Source organism: Tamandua tetradactyla, chromosome 23, assembly GCF_023851605.1.
Source record: "Tamandua tetradactyla isolate mTamTet1 chromosome 23, mTamTet1.pri, whole genome shotgun sequence".
Classification (NCBI taxonomy): domain Eukaryota; kingdom Metazoa; phylum Chordata; class Mammalia; order Pilosa; family Myrmecophagidae; genus Tamandua; species Tamandua tetradactyla.
In genome coordinates this window covers 10801559-10819052 of record NC_135349.1, presented here as the reverse complement: position 1 = coordinate 10819052, position 17494 = coordinate 10801559, and the positions used below count along the sequence as shown (strand labels likewise).

General features: G+C 44.5%; 1 protein-coding gene across 1 annotated transcript; it reads right to left on the bottom strand.

The window, feature by feature from the left end:
• Positions 1-3166: 3166 nt before the first annotated feature.
• Positions 3167-14218, bottom strand: CCL26 (C-C motif chemokine ligand 26). Its single transcript, XM_077140280.1, is given in 5 exon segments — positions 3167-3799; positions 3802-3836; positions 9085-9199; positions 12038-12100; positions 14170-14218. Coding segments are annotated over 5 exon segments (459 nt in total). The 3' UTR covers positions 3167-3602.
• Between the last annotated feature and the right edge of the window lie 3276 nt (positions 14219-17494).

Below are 17494 nucleotides of genomic sequence, written 5' to 3'. Positions count from 1 at the left end.
GGCGTTTTCCTTCTTTATCTCCAAAGGTCACTGGCTCGTGGACTCTCTGCTTTGTGGTGCTGCTCTCTCTGAATCTCTCATTCTCCAAAACGTTTCCTCTTTCATAGGACCCCAATAAACAAATCAAGACCCACCCAAATGGGTGGAGACATGTCATCACCTCATCTAGTTTAACAACCACTCTTGACTAAATCACATCATCCAGGGAGATGATCTGATTACAGTTTCAGACATACGGTATTGAATAGGGATTATTCTACCTTTATGAAATGGATTTATATTAAAACATGGCTTTTCTAGGGGGCATACATCCTTTCAAACCAGCACAGGCTCAAACGTCCATCAACTGATGAATGCATAGACAAAATGTGGTCTATTCACACAATGGAATATTATTTGACAGTGAAAGGAATGAAGTTCTCCTACGTTCCAACATAGATGGATCCTGAAAACATTATGCTAAGTGAAAGAAGACACAGAGCACCGCATGTTGCATAATTCCATTTATATGAGATACTTAGAATAAGCAAATCGATACAGACTGAAAGTAGATTAGTGCTTGCCAGAGGCTGAGGGGAGGGGAAAATAGGAAATGACTGCTAATGGGGTGATGAAATGTTTTAGAATCAGATAATGATGATGGTTGCACAACTCTGTGAATAGTGCTAAAAAAAATCCCACTTAACCATACATTTTAAAGCAGAGAACTTCATGCTGTATGAATTATATCTCAATAACAACTTTTAAATGAATTGGATTTCTATACACTAGCAATGAACACATGGGAACTGAATTTTAAAATACGGTATTATTTACAATCACTCAAAAAAAAAAATGCTTAGGTGTAAATCTAACGAAACACCTGCAGGGCTTGTATGCTGAAAACTGCAAAAGACAGATGAAAGAAATCAAAGAAGGTCTAAATAAATGGAGGCACTTGTTCTCTCCACTCAACATCATAAAGATGTCAGTTCTCTTCAGTGTGAGATGCAGGTTTACTGCAATTGTGATCGAGTCTCAGCACGATATTTTGTAGCTATAAACAAAACTATTCTAACATTTGTATGGGAAGACAAAGAAACTCAAATTATTAAAACAGCTTTGGAAAAGGAGAATAAAGTGTGAGGATTTCAAGACAATATAGCAATCAGCTACAGTGATTGGACTGTTGTATTGGCAGAGGGATAGATGCACGGATCAATGAAGCAGAAGAGAGAACTCAGAAATAATCCACACAACAGATTTTGGCCAACTGATTTTTTTCCCCATTCCTAATTACAAATGCCAAGAGCCTGTTCAGTGAATTGGAATGTTTCTTCCTTGGGGAATAGGGAGGTTATGGTAGCATACATAAAATTCTTTTTTTTTTTTATTAATTGACGTAAAAAAAGAAATTAACCCAACATTTAGAAATCATACCATTCTACATATGCAATCAGTAATTCTTAACATCATCACATAGATGCATGATCATCGTTTCTTAGTACATTTGCATCGGTTTAGAAGAACTAGCAACACAACAGAAAAAGATATAGAATGTTAATATAGAGAAAAAAAATAAAAGTAATAATAGTAAGAACAAAACAAAACAAAACAAAAACCTATAGCTCGGATGCAGCTTCATTCAGTGTTTTAACATGATTACTTTACAATTAGGTATTATTGTGCTGTCCATTTTTGAGTTTTTGTATCTAGTCCTGTTGCACAGTCTGTATCCCATCAGCTCCAATTACCCATTATCTTACCCTGTTTCTAACTCCTGCTGAACTCTGTTACCAATGACATATTCCAAGTTTATTCTCGAATGTCGATTCACATCATTGGGACCATACAGTATTTGTCTTTTAGTTTTTGGCTAGACTCACTCAGCATAATGTTCTCTAGGTCCATCCATGTTATTACATGCTTCATAATTTTATCCTGTCTTAAAGCTGCATAATATTCCATCGTATGTATATACCACAGTTTGTTTAGCCACTCATCTATTGATGGACATTTTGGCTGTTTCCATCTCTTTGCAATTGTAAATAACGCTGCTATAAACATTGGTGTGCAAATGTCCGTTTGAGTTTTTGCCCTTAATTCCTTTGAGTAGATTCCCAGCAATGGTATTGCTGGGTCGTATGGCAATTCTATATTCAGCTTTTTGAGGAACCTCCAAACTGCCTTCCACAGTGGTTGCACCCTTTGACATTCCCACCAACAGTGGATAAGTGTGCCTCTTTCACCGCATCCTCTCCAGCACTTGTCATTTTCTGTTTTGTTGATAATGGCCATTCTCATAAAATTCTTAATACAATGAAATTACATTCATTAACCACAATAAAAACTATTGTTTCCAATGCATTTCCCCCATCCTCTCTGAATTTTACATATTAAGCTCAGAGAAGTTAGTCACTGCATACAAAATCACACAGTCAGAAAGTGGCAGAGTTTGCCAGAGGCTTCCTGAATTCAGGCTTCAAATTCTTACCGAGCTTGATTTATCAATCACCATCTTATCAGAAAAGACTTCCTGGCCACTTAATTTAATAAATACCACCATCATTCTCCATCCCTTTATCCTTCTTTATTATCTTCCTAGCATTCTTCACCATCTCACATGGTGTATGGTTTTGTCTTTATTTGGTGGGGGGCAGCTACTTCTTTTTAAGTGCTTTGCTATATTTCATGTATGATGCTGAAAACTTTAATAATTTCATTAGCTCATATGCATTTCTTTCATTCTTCCATGTTTCATAAATGTTTCAGAGCTTCTGCGTGCATTTTATTTTGTTTTATTTTATTTTGCATGAACACTCTGCATCCACCAGACAAAAACTCTCCCTTCCCCTCATCTCTGGTAACCTCTAAGTAGCCAACTGATTTTTGACAGAAGTGTAAATGCAGTTCAATGGAGGAAGGGTAATCTTTTCAACAAGTGGTTGTAGAGGAATTGGATCTCCATAGACAAGGCTCTCTGCATGAACCTCAACCTGAACTTCACACCTTATACAAAAACTAACTCAAAATGCATCATAGATTTAAATGTAAAACTATAGAACATTTAGAAGAAAACACAGGAGAGCATTGTTGGAAGCTGGGGCTCGGTGAAGAGTTCTTAGGCATAATTCCCAAAGCACAAAATCCATAAAAGATAAAAACTGGTAAACTGGACTTCATCAAAATTACACTTTTATTCTGCGAAAGACCCTGTTAAAAGGATGAAAATGCATGCTACAGACAGAGAGAAATACTTGCAAACCTTTATCGTATACATGCCTTTACCCATATCTGGAATATGTAAAGAACTCTGAAAACTCAACAGTAAAAACAATCTAATTAGAAAATGGGCAAAAGACAGGGCAGTGTATGAGGTGTTTCACAGAATTTAACTTTCCAAATAACTTGAACTTATTTCTCCAAATAACATTAAGATATTTGACGGGGATTTTCCCAAAATGCGTTAAATTTGTCCTTGCTTTTATGCACAGACCAATAAAACCACAAGGCAGAGTTCCACACGGGGGATTAGCTCGGCAACTCGCTCTCTTTCCTTGAGGAAAACTCAGGTTTTGTTGACCAAGAATGTCTATTACCAAGCCCAATCTTTATAAAAAACTTTATTGAAGAATACTGGTGGAAAATGCCCTCTCCTCCCCACCAGGCCACAGGGCCTCCTGTAAATGCTGGTTCTCAGGCTCTGCCGGGGCAGTGGGACCGAGGGTGGGTGCAGGTGGGCTTGGGCTGAAAGTCTGGCAGGGTCTCCGTGGCTGGGTTCTCAGTAAAGAAATGCATCTTTGCATCCATTTTTCCTTCGATGTACGCAGACTTTCTGGCCTCTCCTGTTAGTGAATCTGTTGGAGAGAGACACTGACAGTCGAACTGAGTCCGTGTGCCTCCTAGGAAGGGCTGGGCAGGGAGGGAAAATTCTGGAAGGGGAGCTTTTCCCCTTGCCACACTCCTGTCACGCCATCCCTGCTCCCCGTTCTCCTGGGCCTTGCCCTCCCTCCTCTCCACGACCCTAGTTTTCCACTCTCCAAATGTGAGCCAAGCTTCCAGAGCCGCACCTCAACTCCCCCATGAAGCAATGTCCAGCCGCTCTAGTGCATTGCACAGAATCTGCACCAGGCCCCTTAACACTTAGATATATTATTACATAGCAGCTTTATGGAGGTACAATTCACACACCGTGCCATTCCCCCGTTTAAACTGTGCTTACGGCTCAACAGTTTTTAGTATATTCACAGAGTCATACCGTCACCTCTATGAACATGAGAATTTTTGAACCACATTATTCTGATTGTTCATGCTGGTTGCTTATAGATGACTCCATTTTCCCTCCCAAGTTGTGAACTCATTAAGGGGAGGAGGGTCTTACCCAGGGGTGAAAGCCTCCCCCTGGCCACGTGGGACATGACTCCCAGGGATGAGCCTGGCCCTGGCACTCTGGCATCGACAATGCCATCCTGACCAAAAAGGAGGAAAAGGAATGTAACAAAATAAGACATCAGTGGCTGAGAGAGTTCAAACAGAGTCGAGAGGCTACTCTTACACTAGCTTCGGGTAGATATTGCTGATGACCAGGCTTTGTCCCGCCCCAACCAAAACCATTGCTGCCAACCCTAAAGAACACCTAGAGATTTATCTGAGAGGGTACAAAACTTTCACCCAGTAAGATTAAATTCCAGAAACCTACAACCTCCAGAGGGTTCCTAGGCCAGATAAGTCCTGAAACCCAGAGGGGCCAGCCTCTCCAAGAATGTCAGCTAGTTCCATCTCCTTATCCCATATTATCGACACCCCTTTCCAACATGAAAGAGTTAAATGGACATAGCCCAAAATACCCCTAAAGATTGGGAGAAGGATCAAAGGAGAAGGAGGAGCTATAACAGAGGAGATCGGGTTTAACAGACGAGTATGATTGCCGAATCATTATATTGATATTTCATTCAATCTCCAGCGTCTTGGAGCAGCGAGAAGGTAAAACCTGAAACTGTGGAACTGTAACCCCTACCAAACTCTGAAATCTGGTCTATAGCTACTTGTTACGATGTCTTTTGAAATGTATCACTTTTTTGAATATATGATATGTTTCACAATAAAAAAAAGTTAAAAAAAAAAAAAGAGTGGGGGTCTTGGGGCGTGCTGTCGGGTGGGCTGTCTTACCGACGTGGTATCAGGTGCTTCGTGGAGGTTGACTGGATGGCGTCTGGGCCTCATGGCAGGAAGCTCGTTGTAATTGTTGGTGTCATAGATCAGAAAGGGCTTTGGTCACTGGACCTTGCACTCAAGTCAGAAGATAAGCCATGCCTTTCAAATGCATGCAGCTCTCAGACTTCGCCCTCCAGACCCTACCCAGGCAGCCAGAAGTATGTCCCACAAGCCTGGCAGAAGGCAGAGATGATACTAAATGGGCAGCCCCAAGAGGGGCCAAGAAGAGTGAAGTCTGAAAGGAAAGCCAAAAGATGACAGACTTTGACTGTTATAAAAGTCATGAAGGAAAAGAAAATGAGGAACAGAATAATTAAGCCTGAAGCCAAGAAGCTTCAAAAGGCAGCTCTCCTGAAGGCTTCTCCTACGAAAGCACCTGCTGATAGGGGGCTGCAGCAGCCGCTGCTCTGGTGCCAGCAGGAGAGTTGACCACTGTACAGGGACTTCCTGCCCAGGGAGCCACCGATGCCAAGGCAGGGGCTCTGATGGTTGTTTTAAGCCACTATGGTTTGGGGTGGTTTGTTATGCAGCAGTTGATAACTGATTAAGCCTTGCACCAGCAGGTGCGACAGATGGGATGAGCACTGGACTAGGAGTCTAGACTCATGGGTACTAATCCCTCCCTTTTGCCCTGACTAACTGGGAGGTATAGGACAACTGGCTTAACCTTTCAGGTGTCCTTGCCACTTCCTTGGCTGCAAGCAGAGAAAATCAAATCAGCCCTGCCTGGGTAAAGGATGATATGGTCCGTATTTTAAAACTTCAACTTCTGTGTGAGACCAAAGCAAGAGATGATTGTTTGATGCAAAATTTATATTTTGGATAGTGCATGCCCTAATTTAACTTGTATGGTGAGTCAAATTGAACAAGATGAGTACATGGAATCTTTTTTTTTTTTTTTTTGTATGCTGTATGGCGGGGGTCACATTTCATTCTTTTTCCTTGTGAGTATCCCGTTATTGCAGCACCATTTGTTGAAGCTTTGTTTGTTTGGTTTCTTGTTTGTTTGCTTGCTTTTGGGGGGGGGGGAGTGCATGGGCTGGGCTGGAATTGAACCCGGGTCTCCCACGTGGCAGACGAGAATTCTACCACTGAACTACTGTCGCACCCCCTCGTGGAATCTTGAATAGAGTATGAGATTTTGTTAGTTTGTCCACAGTAGTATGATGCCCTGATATATCCCAGAGTAACTTGGGCAGTGAATAAAGAAATATTTGCAAGGTCTCTCGGGGCACTGAGGAGAAAGGAGGAAGTAGTCAACTTCCCCATCAGGAAAATTTCTGATATTCTAGTAAGCAGTGCAAACAACCAAATCAATAGGCTGAGACCTCGATCTTGGGGTTTGCCCCTATGAAACTTATTCCGGCAAAGGACAGGCTAAGCCTACTTAAAATCAGGCCTAAGAGTCACCCCCCGGAGAACCTCTGTTGTTGCTCAGATATGGCCTCTCTCTCTAAGCTGACATGGCAAGTGAACTCACTGCCCTCCCCTTTTATGTGGGACATGACTCCCAGGGGTGTAAATGTCCCTGACAACGTGGGACAGAAATCCTGGGATGAGCCAGGACCTGGCATCAAGGGATTGAGAGAGCCTTCTTGACCAAAAGGGGGAAAAGAGAAATGAGACAAGATAAAGTGCCAGTGGCTAATAGATTTCAAATGGAGTCAAGAGATTATCCTGGAGGTTATTTTTACGCATTATATAGATATCCCTTTTTAGTTTATGGTGTATTGGAGAGGCTGGAGGGAAGTACCTGAAACTGTAGAGCTGTGTTCCAGTAGCCTTGTTTCTTGAAGATGAGTGTACAATGATATGGCTTTTACAATGACACCGTATGATTGTAAAAATCTTGTGTCTGATGCTCCTTTTATCTAGGGTATGGTCAGATGTGTAAAAAAATATGAATAAAAATAAACAGATAATGGGGCAACAAAGGTTAAAATAAATTAGGTAGATGGAAATACTAGCGACCAAGGAGAGGGAGGGTTAAGGGGTATGGTATGCATGAGTTTTTTCTTTTTTTCTTCTTATTCCTGTTTCTGGAGTGATGCAAATGGTCAAAAAATGATCATGGTGATGAATACACAAGTATGTGATGATATTATGAGCCATCGATGGCACACCATGTATGGAATGTTTGTATGTTAAGAATGTTTGTTTATAGGTTAAGATTTATCAATAAAAACATGTTTAAAAAATCAATCCTGCTTTTCCCTGAAGGCTGCAGTGAGAACTGGAGGGCTCTGTAAGCTGGAAGGTGATGCACGAGTGGGAGGGAGATGATGAAGATGATGTGGGAAGGGGAGCGGGGAAGGGGAAAGCAGTCAGAGAGTGGTGGTGGGTAGGTGCGATTTTGGGTCCCCCTTGGGTGTGAGTTACTGCTCCTCTTCTAGAACCTACTCTCACCGTGGCCTCCTGCCCCCTCCTCCACTTCCCTCCCTCCTCCACTTCCAGGGAAACCGCTCCCTTGGACTCTGGCCGCAGAGTGGTTCTCACATTGCTGCTGGAGCAAATCCACCCCAATCCTGTCCCCAACGGATCGAGTCCCACATCCGTGTTCCCTAATGAATCGCTCTGCATTAAAACCAGCTAACCAGGGAGGATGCTTGTTTTCTGCACAATCTCAAGCTCATTTGGTCATTCGATCAGCAGAGCAGATACTCACTGAGCACTTACTATGTGCCAGGCCTCGTGCTGGGGAGTCAGCGGTGAGACTGAGTCTAAGGGAGCCCACCTCTTCTCCCAGACTCCCAGACTCCCACATTGGCCCAGTTTCTCAGGACCACCTTGGGTTCCTCCAGCCCCTGCAGGGTCCAGTGGTGGGTGGGCTACTGAGGACGAAGAAAGGGAGGGAGCCCTGGGGGTGAACACATGGGCCCATATGCAGGGCCTCACAGGTCACCACACCCAATTCCTTCCTTTTAGGAATAAGAAAATTGCCTTGCTCAAGGTCAGAGCTTCAGTTCTGATCCCAACTCAAGGGGCTTCTCCAGTGAATTGTCAGTTGTTGATATCTTGAAAGCTACAGGAAGCTAAAGGAGGTTGGAAAGAGAACCCCAAGGCATGAGAGCCCCAGGGTGCTCCCCCTCCCTATTTAGGTATTTGAATGACCTCTTTCCCACCTGTAACTCCGTCTCAGAATGATGATTCAGGCTGGTTCCTGGAGCTCCTGCTGCACCCTGGGCCGGGTCCTCAGGAGCCCTCACCGGCCCCCTGCTGTGAATTTGCACCCCTAGGGTTTCCTTTCCTCGGTCATTACTATGTGCAGACACAACGCTAAATGCTTTGCCTATATTATCTCATTTAAACCAGCCAGACGCCCTATGAGCTGTGTGTCATCTCTCTTTCTACTGACCTGCCTGACCTGGGCCCTGTCTACCCCGTCCTGCCAGGTGGCCTCTTCCCACCTGGGCTCTATCCCACCTGTGATTCCCTCTACCTGGGGTGTCTAAGCCCTTTTCTCCTCCCTGCCCCATTCACCTGGGCCACTTCCACCCATCCTTGGGGTCCCAGTGTAAATGTCAGCTCCACAAGGAGCCGTTCCCTAAGCCAGCTTGCGTCCTCTGGTGACATGGGCCCCCTGCACGCTCCCGCTGGCTCCTTCACCCACTCGTCCCAGTTGCAATGAGCTATTTTGTGCAAATGTCCTTGTTGAGTCCTTTCTTCTGCTAGCTTGTAAGCTCTATAAGGGCTGTCATGAATCTCTTCCCCCCAGCCCCTAGCGCAGGGTGCCTGGCACATGATCAGGAAACTGACGCTCGGAGGCAGGGCCACGTCCCAGGTTACCGGGCTCACTCGTAAGATTCCTTCTGGCATTGGGGGGATCTGCCCGGCACCCATCTCATTATGCCACCCGTAGGGACCCTGAAAATCTGAGTGAGAAATACTCACAACACAGCCTGCTGGGGGCAGCTGCTCCCGGAGAATTGGTAGGTCTGTACCCAGTTCCAGAGAAGGAAGTTGTGGCTGTACTGGAAGCGGCAGAACCTGGTCACATCACTGCCACCTAAAAATCAAGGGCACAGAGGACCTTGGGGTGCCCCCTTCCTCTTACTTGCAGTCAGCCTAGGAGGGAGGTGGGGCGGGTCCCCATGTGTGGCCACCCCAAGGCACACATGCAGAATAAAGACCGAGGGTCCCGTGGGGACGCTCTCCGTGTTGCTGCAAACTGACGCCCTCCCAGGTGCTCCCCAGATCCCCCACCCCCACCCCCCGACTGAGCTCGTCTCCTGGTAGGAGGCTGAGTGTCCCTGAAGAATTCCAGATCATTTTGCGGTTGAAATCAAAACCAGCTCCTTTGACCTAACAGTGGAAGGGGACCTGATAACCATGGGGAAGGCGGTTGGAAAATAATGGGGGAAGTGGGGGTGGGGGGAGCTCCCCATTGGGAGTCTCTGGCCCAGCGCTTTGGCTGAATCAACACTTAATTGTTTAAAAAGTGAAAGCAGAGGAAATGAAGTAGCAGTTCCAAGGAACAGATCTAAGGTTCTTTGATAAATACAATCAGGATATTCCAGAGAGATTTCTGGCCCTTGGACAAAGTTTTGTTTGCTCTTTAAACACTGCTAATCTCCCGGTGAGGTCTGAGCCATGTCAGGACAAGGGTACATCCAGGACCGTGTCATTCCCGAGCCACATGTTACCCGACACCATGCCCGCTGGTTGGGGACACATAGAGACTTCTCACCGGGCTTAGAGGTTCCCAAACCTGGCGGGTCGGCAGAGTCAGCAGAGCTTTAAACACGCATCTTTCCTGACCCGGCTGTAGACTGCCTAGGACAGGCTTTCTGAGTAAGGGGACCCAGAAATCTATATTTCAGCCAGATTTGGCTAAAAGTGGAGAAACAGAGTTCTAGAAAAAGGGCAGAGACTTTTGCCCCGGGCATCTTAGGGAGGGGCAGAACAGGGCTCTCTCCTCCTTGTTTCTTGACCCTGTTTCTAGCATTACCACCCACCCCCCATTTACCCGAGGTTATATAAAAAATCTGAGTTTGAGGTATGAAATGACCACTGGCCATATAGAACCAGAGAATCTTTCAGGGCCAGATGGGACCTTAAACATCATCTGGCTCAATTATTTCAGTCCCCCTTAGTCATGCAGGCCATGTCAAACATTTTGCCTGATGGGAAACTCCCCATCTAAGCCATCCCAAACTAACAGCTCAGACCGTGATGGAGCCATTCTCAACCTTTGGCTGAAACCAACATTCCCATTTGTTCTAGTTTGCTAGCTGCCAGAATGCAATATACCAGAAACAGAATGGCTTTTAAAAAGAGGAATTTAATGAGTTGCTAGTTTACAGTTCTGAGGCCGAGAAAATGTCCCAATTAAAACAAGTCTATAGAAATGTCCAATCTAAGGCATCCAGGGGAAGATATCTTGGTTCAAGAAGGCCGATGAAGTTCAGGGCTTCTCTCTCAAGTGGAAGGGCACATGGCGAACACTGTCAGGGTTTCTCTCTAGGCTGGAAGGACACATGGCGAACACGGCGTCATCTGCTAGCTTCTTCTCTCCTGGCTTCCTGTTTATGAAGCTCCCCAGGAGGCATCTTCCTTCTTCATCTCCAAAGGTTGCTGGCTGGTGGACTCTGCTTCTCGTGGCTACATCATTCTGTTTTGCTCTCTCTGAATCTCCTTCATTCTCCAAAATGTTTCCTCTTTTATAGGACTCCAATAAACCAATCAAGACCCATCCAAATGGGTGGAGACATGTCATCACCTAATCCAGTTTAACAGCCACTCTTGACTAAATCACATCATCCAGGGAGATGATCTGATTACTGTTTCAAACATACAGTATTGAATAGGGATTATTCTGCCTTTATGAAATGGGATTTAAATTAAAACATGGCTTTTCTAGGGGACATACATCCTTTCAGACCAGCGCACATTGCTTCTGGCTCCTTTGTCAGTTCTACCCAAAATGCCTAACTTCTCTTCGCTTCTCTGGGAAGATAAGGAAATCGAGACAGGTTTGAAGATCATTGTTCTGGTTTGGGTTCCCCGAGAAGCTGGCTTTGAGTGGCTACAAGAGCTCTCTTCCAGTGCAAGTGCCTTGTCGGGGAGATGATTCCAGGAGGGTCGGGTCTGAATGCAGGGAGGCAGGGAAGGGGGTGTGTCAGACAGGTGCCTTTTCAAGCAGGTTACCAGCATGGGCAGCTGGCATCCCACCGGGCAGGTGTGGGGGAGGTGCAGGCAGCGTTGGAGTCAGCACAACTGGGCAGTAAGGAAGCGGGAGTCTTGACCTTCAGCTCCCTGCCTGACGTTGGTTGAGGCTCTGGCCCATGCAGCTGGCTTGTCCTATGTCCCTCTCTGAGCAGGGGAAAAACCATCCATAGAGCCGCAGCCTTTGACTTCTGGAAGTAAATGCCAAGGGGATATGAGCAAGGCTCCAATGGCGCCTGCCACAGCGAGTCTCACCCTGCCCAGAATGTCTTCTTCTTTCGGCTAACCCCCCACCCCCACCCCATGCCTTCAGTTCACCCCACACCGTCTTACAGGCCACCTCTGTACAGAAACCCACCGGTTTCTACTTTCCTGAAGGGTTCCGGTGTGTCAGGATCCAAATGTTTCATAAACAGAACACAATAAACACTGACCATAGAGGGGAGAGTTGATAAATTGGATCACACTGAACGTTGGAACTTTTGTTCATTAGAAAACACCAATAAGAGAGAGCAAAAAGGCAATCCGTAGGGTGGGAGAAGGTTTTTGTAATACATCTGCGGACAATTGAGACTAACTGCAAGGTGGAGGGTGCAGTCCATACAAAACTGCTCTTGCTGCAACTTTGGGGTTCCCCAAACCACCCTCAGGTTTGGGATCATTCACTAAAAGGACTCACGGAACTCCCGAAAGCTGTAAGACTCACTGTTTCCTAAGGGGAAAGGATAGCGGTTAAGATCGCCTAAGGGAAGAAGCCCAGGGGGGCAGAGCGTGGGAAAGCCCTAAATGGGTAGTTCCACTGTCCTCTCCCAGGGAGTCCTGGCCTAGTTGTCTGGTATCAGTGTGGGGCAATACTCAGGCAGGATTTTTTTTTTTTTTTTTTTTTTTACATGGGCAGGCACCAGGGATCGAACCCGGGTCCTCTGGCATGGCAGGCAAGCGTCCTTGCCTGCTGAGCCACCGTGGCCCGCCCTCAGGCAGGATTTTCAATGGGGAAGGTCGCTGGAGCCTCAGCGTTCGGAACGTTTTTTGGGTGTGCTCCATCACACAGGCTGATTGCTCGGTTGCCCAAGTAGCTGATCTCCATTTCTAGGTCAACTGATACCCAGAATCAAAGCCTCACCCTATCCTTGTGGTCAGCCTGTTCCCTAAATCATATTGTTAGATGATCCAGCACGACTCAAGGCCCCTAGCCAACAAAGACATGCCAATGATACGTCTAAAGAGCCCCATAATGCAACAAGAAGGAGACAGACCACAAAATAGACAGATGGCCAAGACGTGGACACTTCACAAAGGGGAAAATACAAATGGTCAATAAGAAATGCAAACTTATAAAATATAATAGGATACCACTACGTACCCACCTGAATAAATACAGTGAAAAAGATGGAAAATCCCAAGTGTCGGTAAGGATAAGGCACACTGGGAATTCTCACATACTGGTGGGAGTGGGAAACTATTGGCAGCATCTACTCAAGTTGAATATATGCATGGTCTATAATCCAGCAATTGTACCTGCACATGTATACCTAAAGAAATGTGTACATGTGTTCAGCGAAAAATAAGTGCTAGAATGTTCAGAGCAGCATTATTTGTAATAGTCCCATGATGGAAACTTGCCAGGTGACCCTCAACAGTAGAATGGAGAATAAATTGTGGTTTATTCACATTCTGCAATACCAATGGGAATGAATGAACTACAATTACACCCAACCAGACAGATATATCTCACAACCTAATGCTGAGGGAAAGTAGGACTCCATGTTTATAAAGGGCAAAACAGGCCAAGTTAATCTCTGATGATAGAAGTCAAGATATGGGTGGCCCTGTGGGATAACGAGCAGAAGGGAGCATGAGGTGGGATTCTGCGGAGGCCAGTACACTCTGTTCCTTGATCTGGCTTCTGGTTCACCCCTTTCCCGTCATGAAAATTCGTTAGCAGCACTCTTCGGATTTGCACCCTCTTTTTTTTGTGCACTCTGCATGTGTATTATATTTGCACCCTGCATGTGTATCATATTTCAATAAAGAGCTAAATAAATTAGTGAAGGGGAAGGAAATGATAAGGCGAATAAAGCAAAACAAATTATTTTGTAATTAAGGAAATGATTTCTTAGAGCCACAATCTTCCCCTTTCCGTGACAATACTATGGGGGCGTGTAGTGGCAGAAGAAAAGATAATCAGCCCACTATCTTAAGTATACTCAAGGTTGCTAAATATCTATTAGCTTTTCTCTCTCTCTCGCTTGCATAGTCAGAATGTTCCCCATTTCAATGAAAAGCGCTGGCTGGCTGGCATTTGTTTTCCCTGTTCCCGCCTGGCAATGAGACTCCCTCCTTCCCTCATGATCCCACCTCTGAGCAAAGCCCACTATCCTTCCAGAGCCTGCTGCTCCCCAGTATGGGAAGTCCTGAAAAACAAACTCACTGACTCATACCCAGGATCCCTGGCTCAGACTCCCTACTTGCTCCTGAGAGTCTCCCTTTGTTGCCATAATCTGTGGGGCCAGCAGTGTCCTGGGAGCCCTCCCTTCACCCAAGGGCCAAGTCTATAAATGGGTTTCCACTGAAATTCTTCCTTCTGGTATCTGTGAACCAGGCCCCTTTGTCCTTGTGTTTGCCCTTAATGTCAGCCCACGATGTGGTCTTGGATTCTGCTCTGTCCTCTCCAATTCCTTCCCTATGGCTGAAGCCGCTGTCCCCACACTTCAGCTTGCTAGCCAAGTTCCCATCACGCTAGCCTTCAATCTCCAAGAAGCCCCTATCCAGTATGGTTCCCAAGTCTACACTGCCATCTGGATTTCCCACTGCTGCGGGCACTCTTCCAGAACTGGGCCAACCGTTCTTCTGCTGTCATGGGTCCGGGGCTTGGACAGTCTGGCTTGACCCCCTAGGCCCACCTTCTTTAGGGGGTTGCTTCTCCCTAGTTACTCTCCCACCCTGGTAAGTGAGCTTCTCCTCTCTTCGCTTGTTTCTAGGGTTGGGCTTCCCTAGAATTAGATCCTGAGGCAGGGATTTGAGTGCAAATGATTTATTTGGGAGGAGATCACAGGAAACACAGCAAAGGAATGAAGAAGTAAGGCTGGAAGAGAGGATAGCCAAGAAAGAACTGGTACCTTCTCAAGAAGTTTCCACTTTGGACGATAGGGGGCTCAATCCCATTGGAGACCTCTAGACTTGAACCACAGAGTAATTGCTACTGAGGGGCAAGGGAGCTGGGCCATTTGTCCTCCACCTCCCATTGTCGCTAGCTGAGGGCACTCGGACCTGCCCTGTGCATTGGCCAAGAGTGAGCCCTCAGGTGAAGGACCCCAGCTGATAGATCTCTGGGTGCATGTGGATGGAGGATGGATGGAATGATGTGAATGGAACAGTGAGTTCCAGTGTCCATTTTACATGGATTCTTGGATCGCAACAGTCCAAGAGTTGGATTGCAACATCCCATATTGCAATGGGATGACCAAACACCCCATTTTGTATCTGCAAAGCATATGTGCTCTCTTTACTCTGGCCTCCCAAGACTCAGCTCCTGTCTCTTGCTCTGGGGAGCCTTTATCCATTCTCATTTCTGAGATGGATTGAGTGGCCTTCCTCCAACTCCCAGAGAATGTTGGATCACTCTATCACAGACAGGAGTGTTGTTATTTTTTGCACACATTGGCTCTCCTGTCTCTCTGCCTTCCTGGGTGGTGAGTTCCTTTTATTCATTCCTTCACCAATTCATGTGTCTCTGCACTGTGCTAAATGCTGAGGTCCAGAAGTAAACAATACAGATGTGGCCCCCACCGTCAGGGAATGGATTTTCTGGCAGAGGAAATAGACGTCAAGTAGAAAATGACTGCCCCATAAATTAGTAATTATACCTGGGGCTTGTGCTCTGATGGAGAAGCACAGGGAGCTTTTTTTTTTCATGCATCTCAATATTATTTCCACATTGTACCCAGCACATATGATTCACAGAATTGATGACAGCACATATCCTCTTTAGGCATGAAACTGAGATTATTGTAGGCAACAGGACTTAAACATCTCACTCCAAATTTGCTGAGAATGAAATCATTCAGGCACCTGCTTACACATTCATCGGGCATTTATAAGCAATACACCTTGCTGAGTATTACAAGTTTACCAAAAATATATATATCTATATTTTTTGGTGACCTGCAGATAGATAGATAGATAAATAGATAGATAGATAGATAGATAGATAGATAGATAGATAGATAGATAGATAGATAGATAGATAGAAGAGACACACACATAACTCTTCTTACCCATAGCCTGACTAAAATTAGCAGGGAAGAACATGAATATCATCTGAAAAAATAAATAACAGCGTAAGATTACGTTGGAATAAAAAAGAGTCACAGGTTTAGTATATGAGTAAATGACAAATTCGTTTTTCAAACATTCATTGAGGGTCTTTTATTTGTAAAGCATTAGTCTAAGTGTGAAAATCAGTTATGCATGTTTAGATTTCTGATTCCAAAAATATGGGATGTTTTAAGAAGGAAAAAGGACATGAACCACTAACCTATCAGGATTGTAAGACATTATGGCTTACAGAGGCAGATCTCCTGTTAAAGTACAATCAGTCCATAGCTTACACAACTGGAAATTCATGCCCTATTCTTTAATACTGGCTTAGACGGCAACACTGACTTCAGTGGTACCTCCTCTGACTTCTAATGGCAGTTTCCTTGTCCTCCAATCCATCAGTTATCCAACAGTAGTTTAAACCTGAATTCTAATCTTTTGCAGCCAACATAGTTAGAATGGAAACAGTATATACGAGGTTGTGTTCACTCAATTTCTGAAAGCCCAAGTTAGCTGCACAATCAATGATTCAGAAGCCTATTCTTGTTTTATTGCATTATCTTCTTCATCAGCACATAGCAATGCCTTTGTGGGGAATTTCCTATGACGATTTGTCTAAGGATGAAAACAATTCAGGTCTGTTCACATGATAAACTGGTGCCACCTGAAAGTGGCTGGCTGGAGCAATATGGGCCCACTCAAGAGTGGGCAGTATATTCTCACTGTAGACAGAAAATTGAATGATACATCCTACCGTTCTTTTTGCCTGCAAGCAAAGGTGACCAGAATTATAATTTCAACATTCATCCATGGGAAATGACAATTGGTCAAGCTTCATTGTTAATGAATTATAAGGCACAAAATTGAAAATTGATGGTAAAGGATATCTGGAAAGTTTTCTATGGATATATATCTTGGAAGGAGCACAAAGTGAGAGCATATTTGTATCTTATAGAAATGCTCACTAATGGAAAACCCAAACCAAGGCAAATGTCAGTAAATAGATGGTAGGAGACCCATTCTGTGGATGTTAGTCTCTGTCCTTGCTCAACAGATATATAAACAAAACAATAGGTCGCCAATAATGGGGGCTATTCATGGACTTTGTAATATGGGCTTCCACCAAACGGGGGATCTACCTGTGGCTCCCACTGAGTTCCAATGTACCAACAGCAGAGATAACCCACGTGCCCTCATAATGACATCGTTCCCCAGGTCGACCAGTCAACTACTTGGTGGTAAGTTGATTACATTGATCCACTTATATCATGGAGGGTGTAATAATTTATTTCCTTTTGGAAATAGACACTTCTCCCTGTATGAATTGTCCTCACTGTTTATTAATACAGTTATGAAAAAGTAATTACATATAGTTATGAAATGCCTATTCAACTTCATGAAACTTTGTTTTTGACTTACACCTTTATTGTGTGGCAAATAAAGTGCTGAATTGAACACAGTTTTGCAGAATTCGCTAGTCCTACCTTGTTCCCTATTAAACTCAGTCAGTACGTTTGACATAATGCAGGAAGGGCCTTTTAAAGGGTCAATTACAGCACTAGCTACAACCATTGACAGCATTTCACCTTTCGATAAATTTCCTAAACTGCGTATCATATGCTATGAAAGAGCAACAGAAATAGAGGTGCTGTTTTATATCCAGAAAATGCCAGTCTAGATGAAGGAGTGAAAATAGTATTAATTCATGTCATAGTAATCTCTTTCTGTATAACAAAACACCCATGATTTAGTGGTTCAAAAAAAAAAAGCAAAATTTTATCCTACTTTCAAATGTTTTCATTCAGAAAATTGTAAA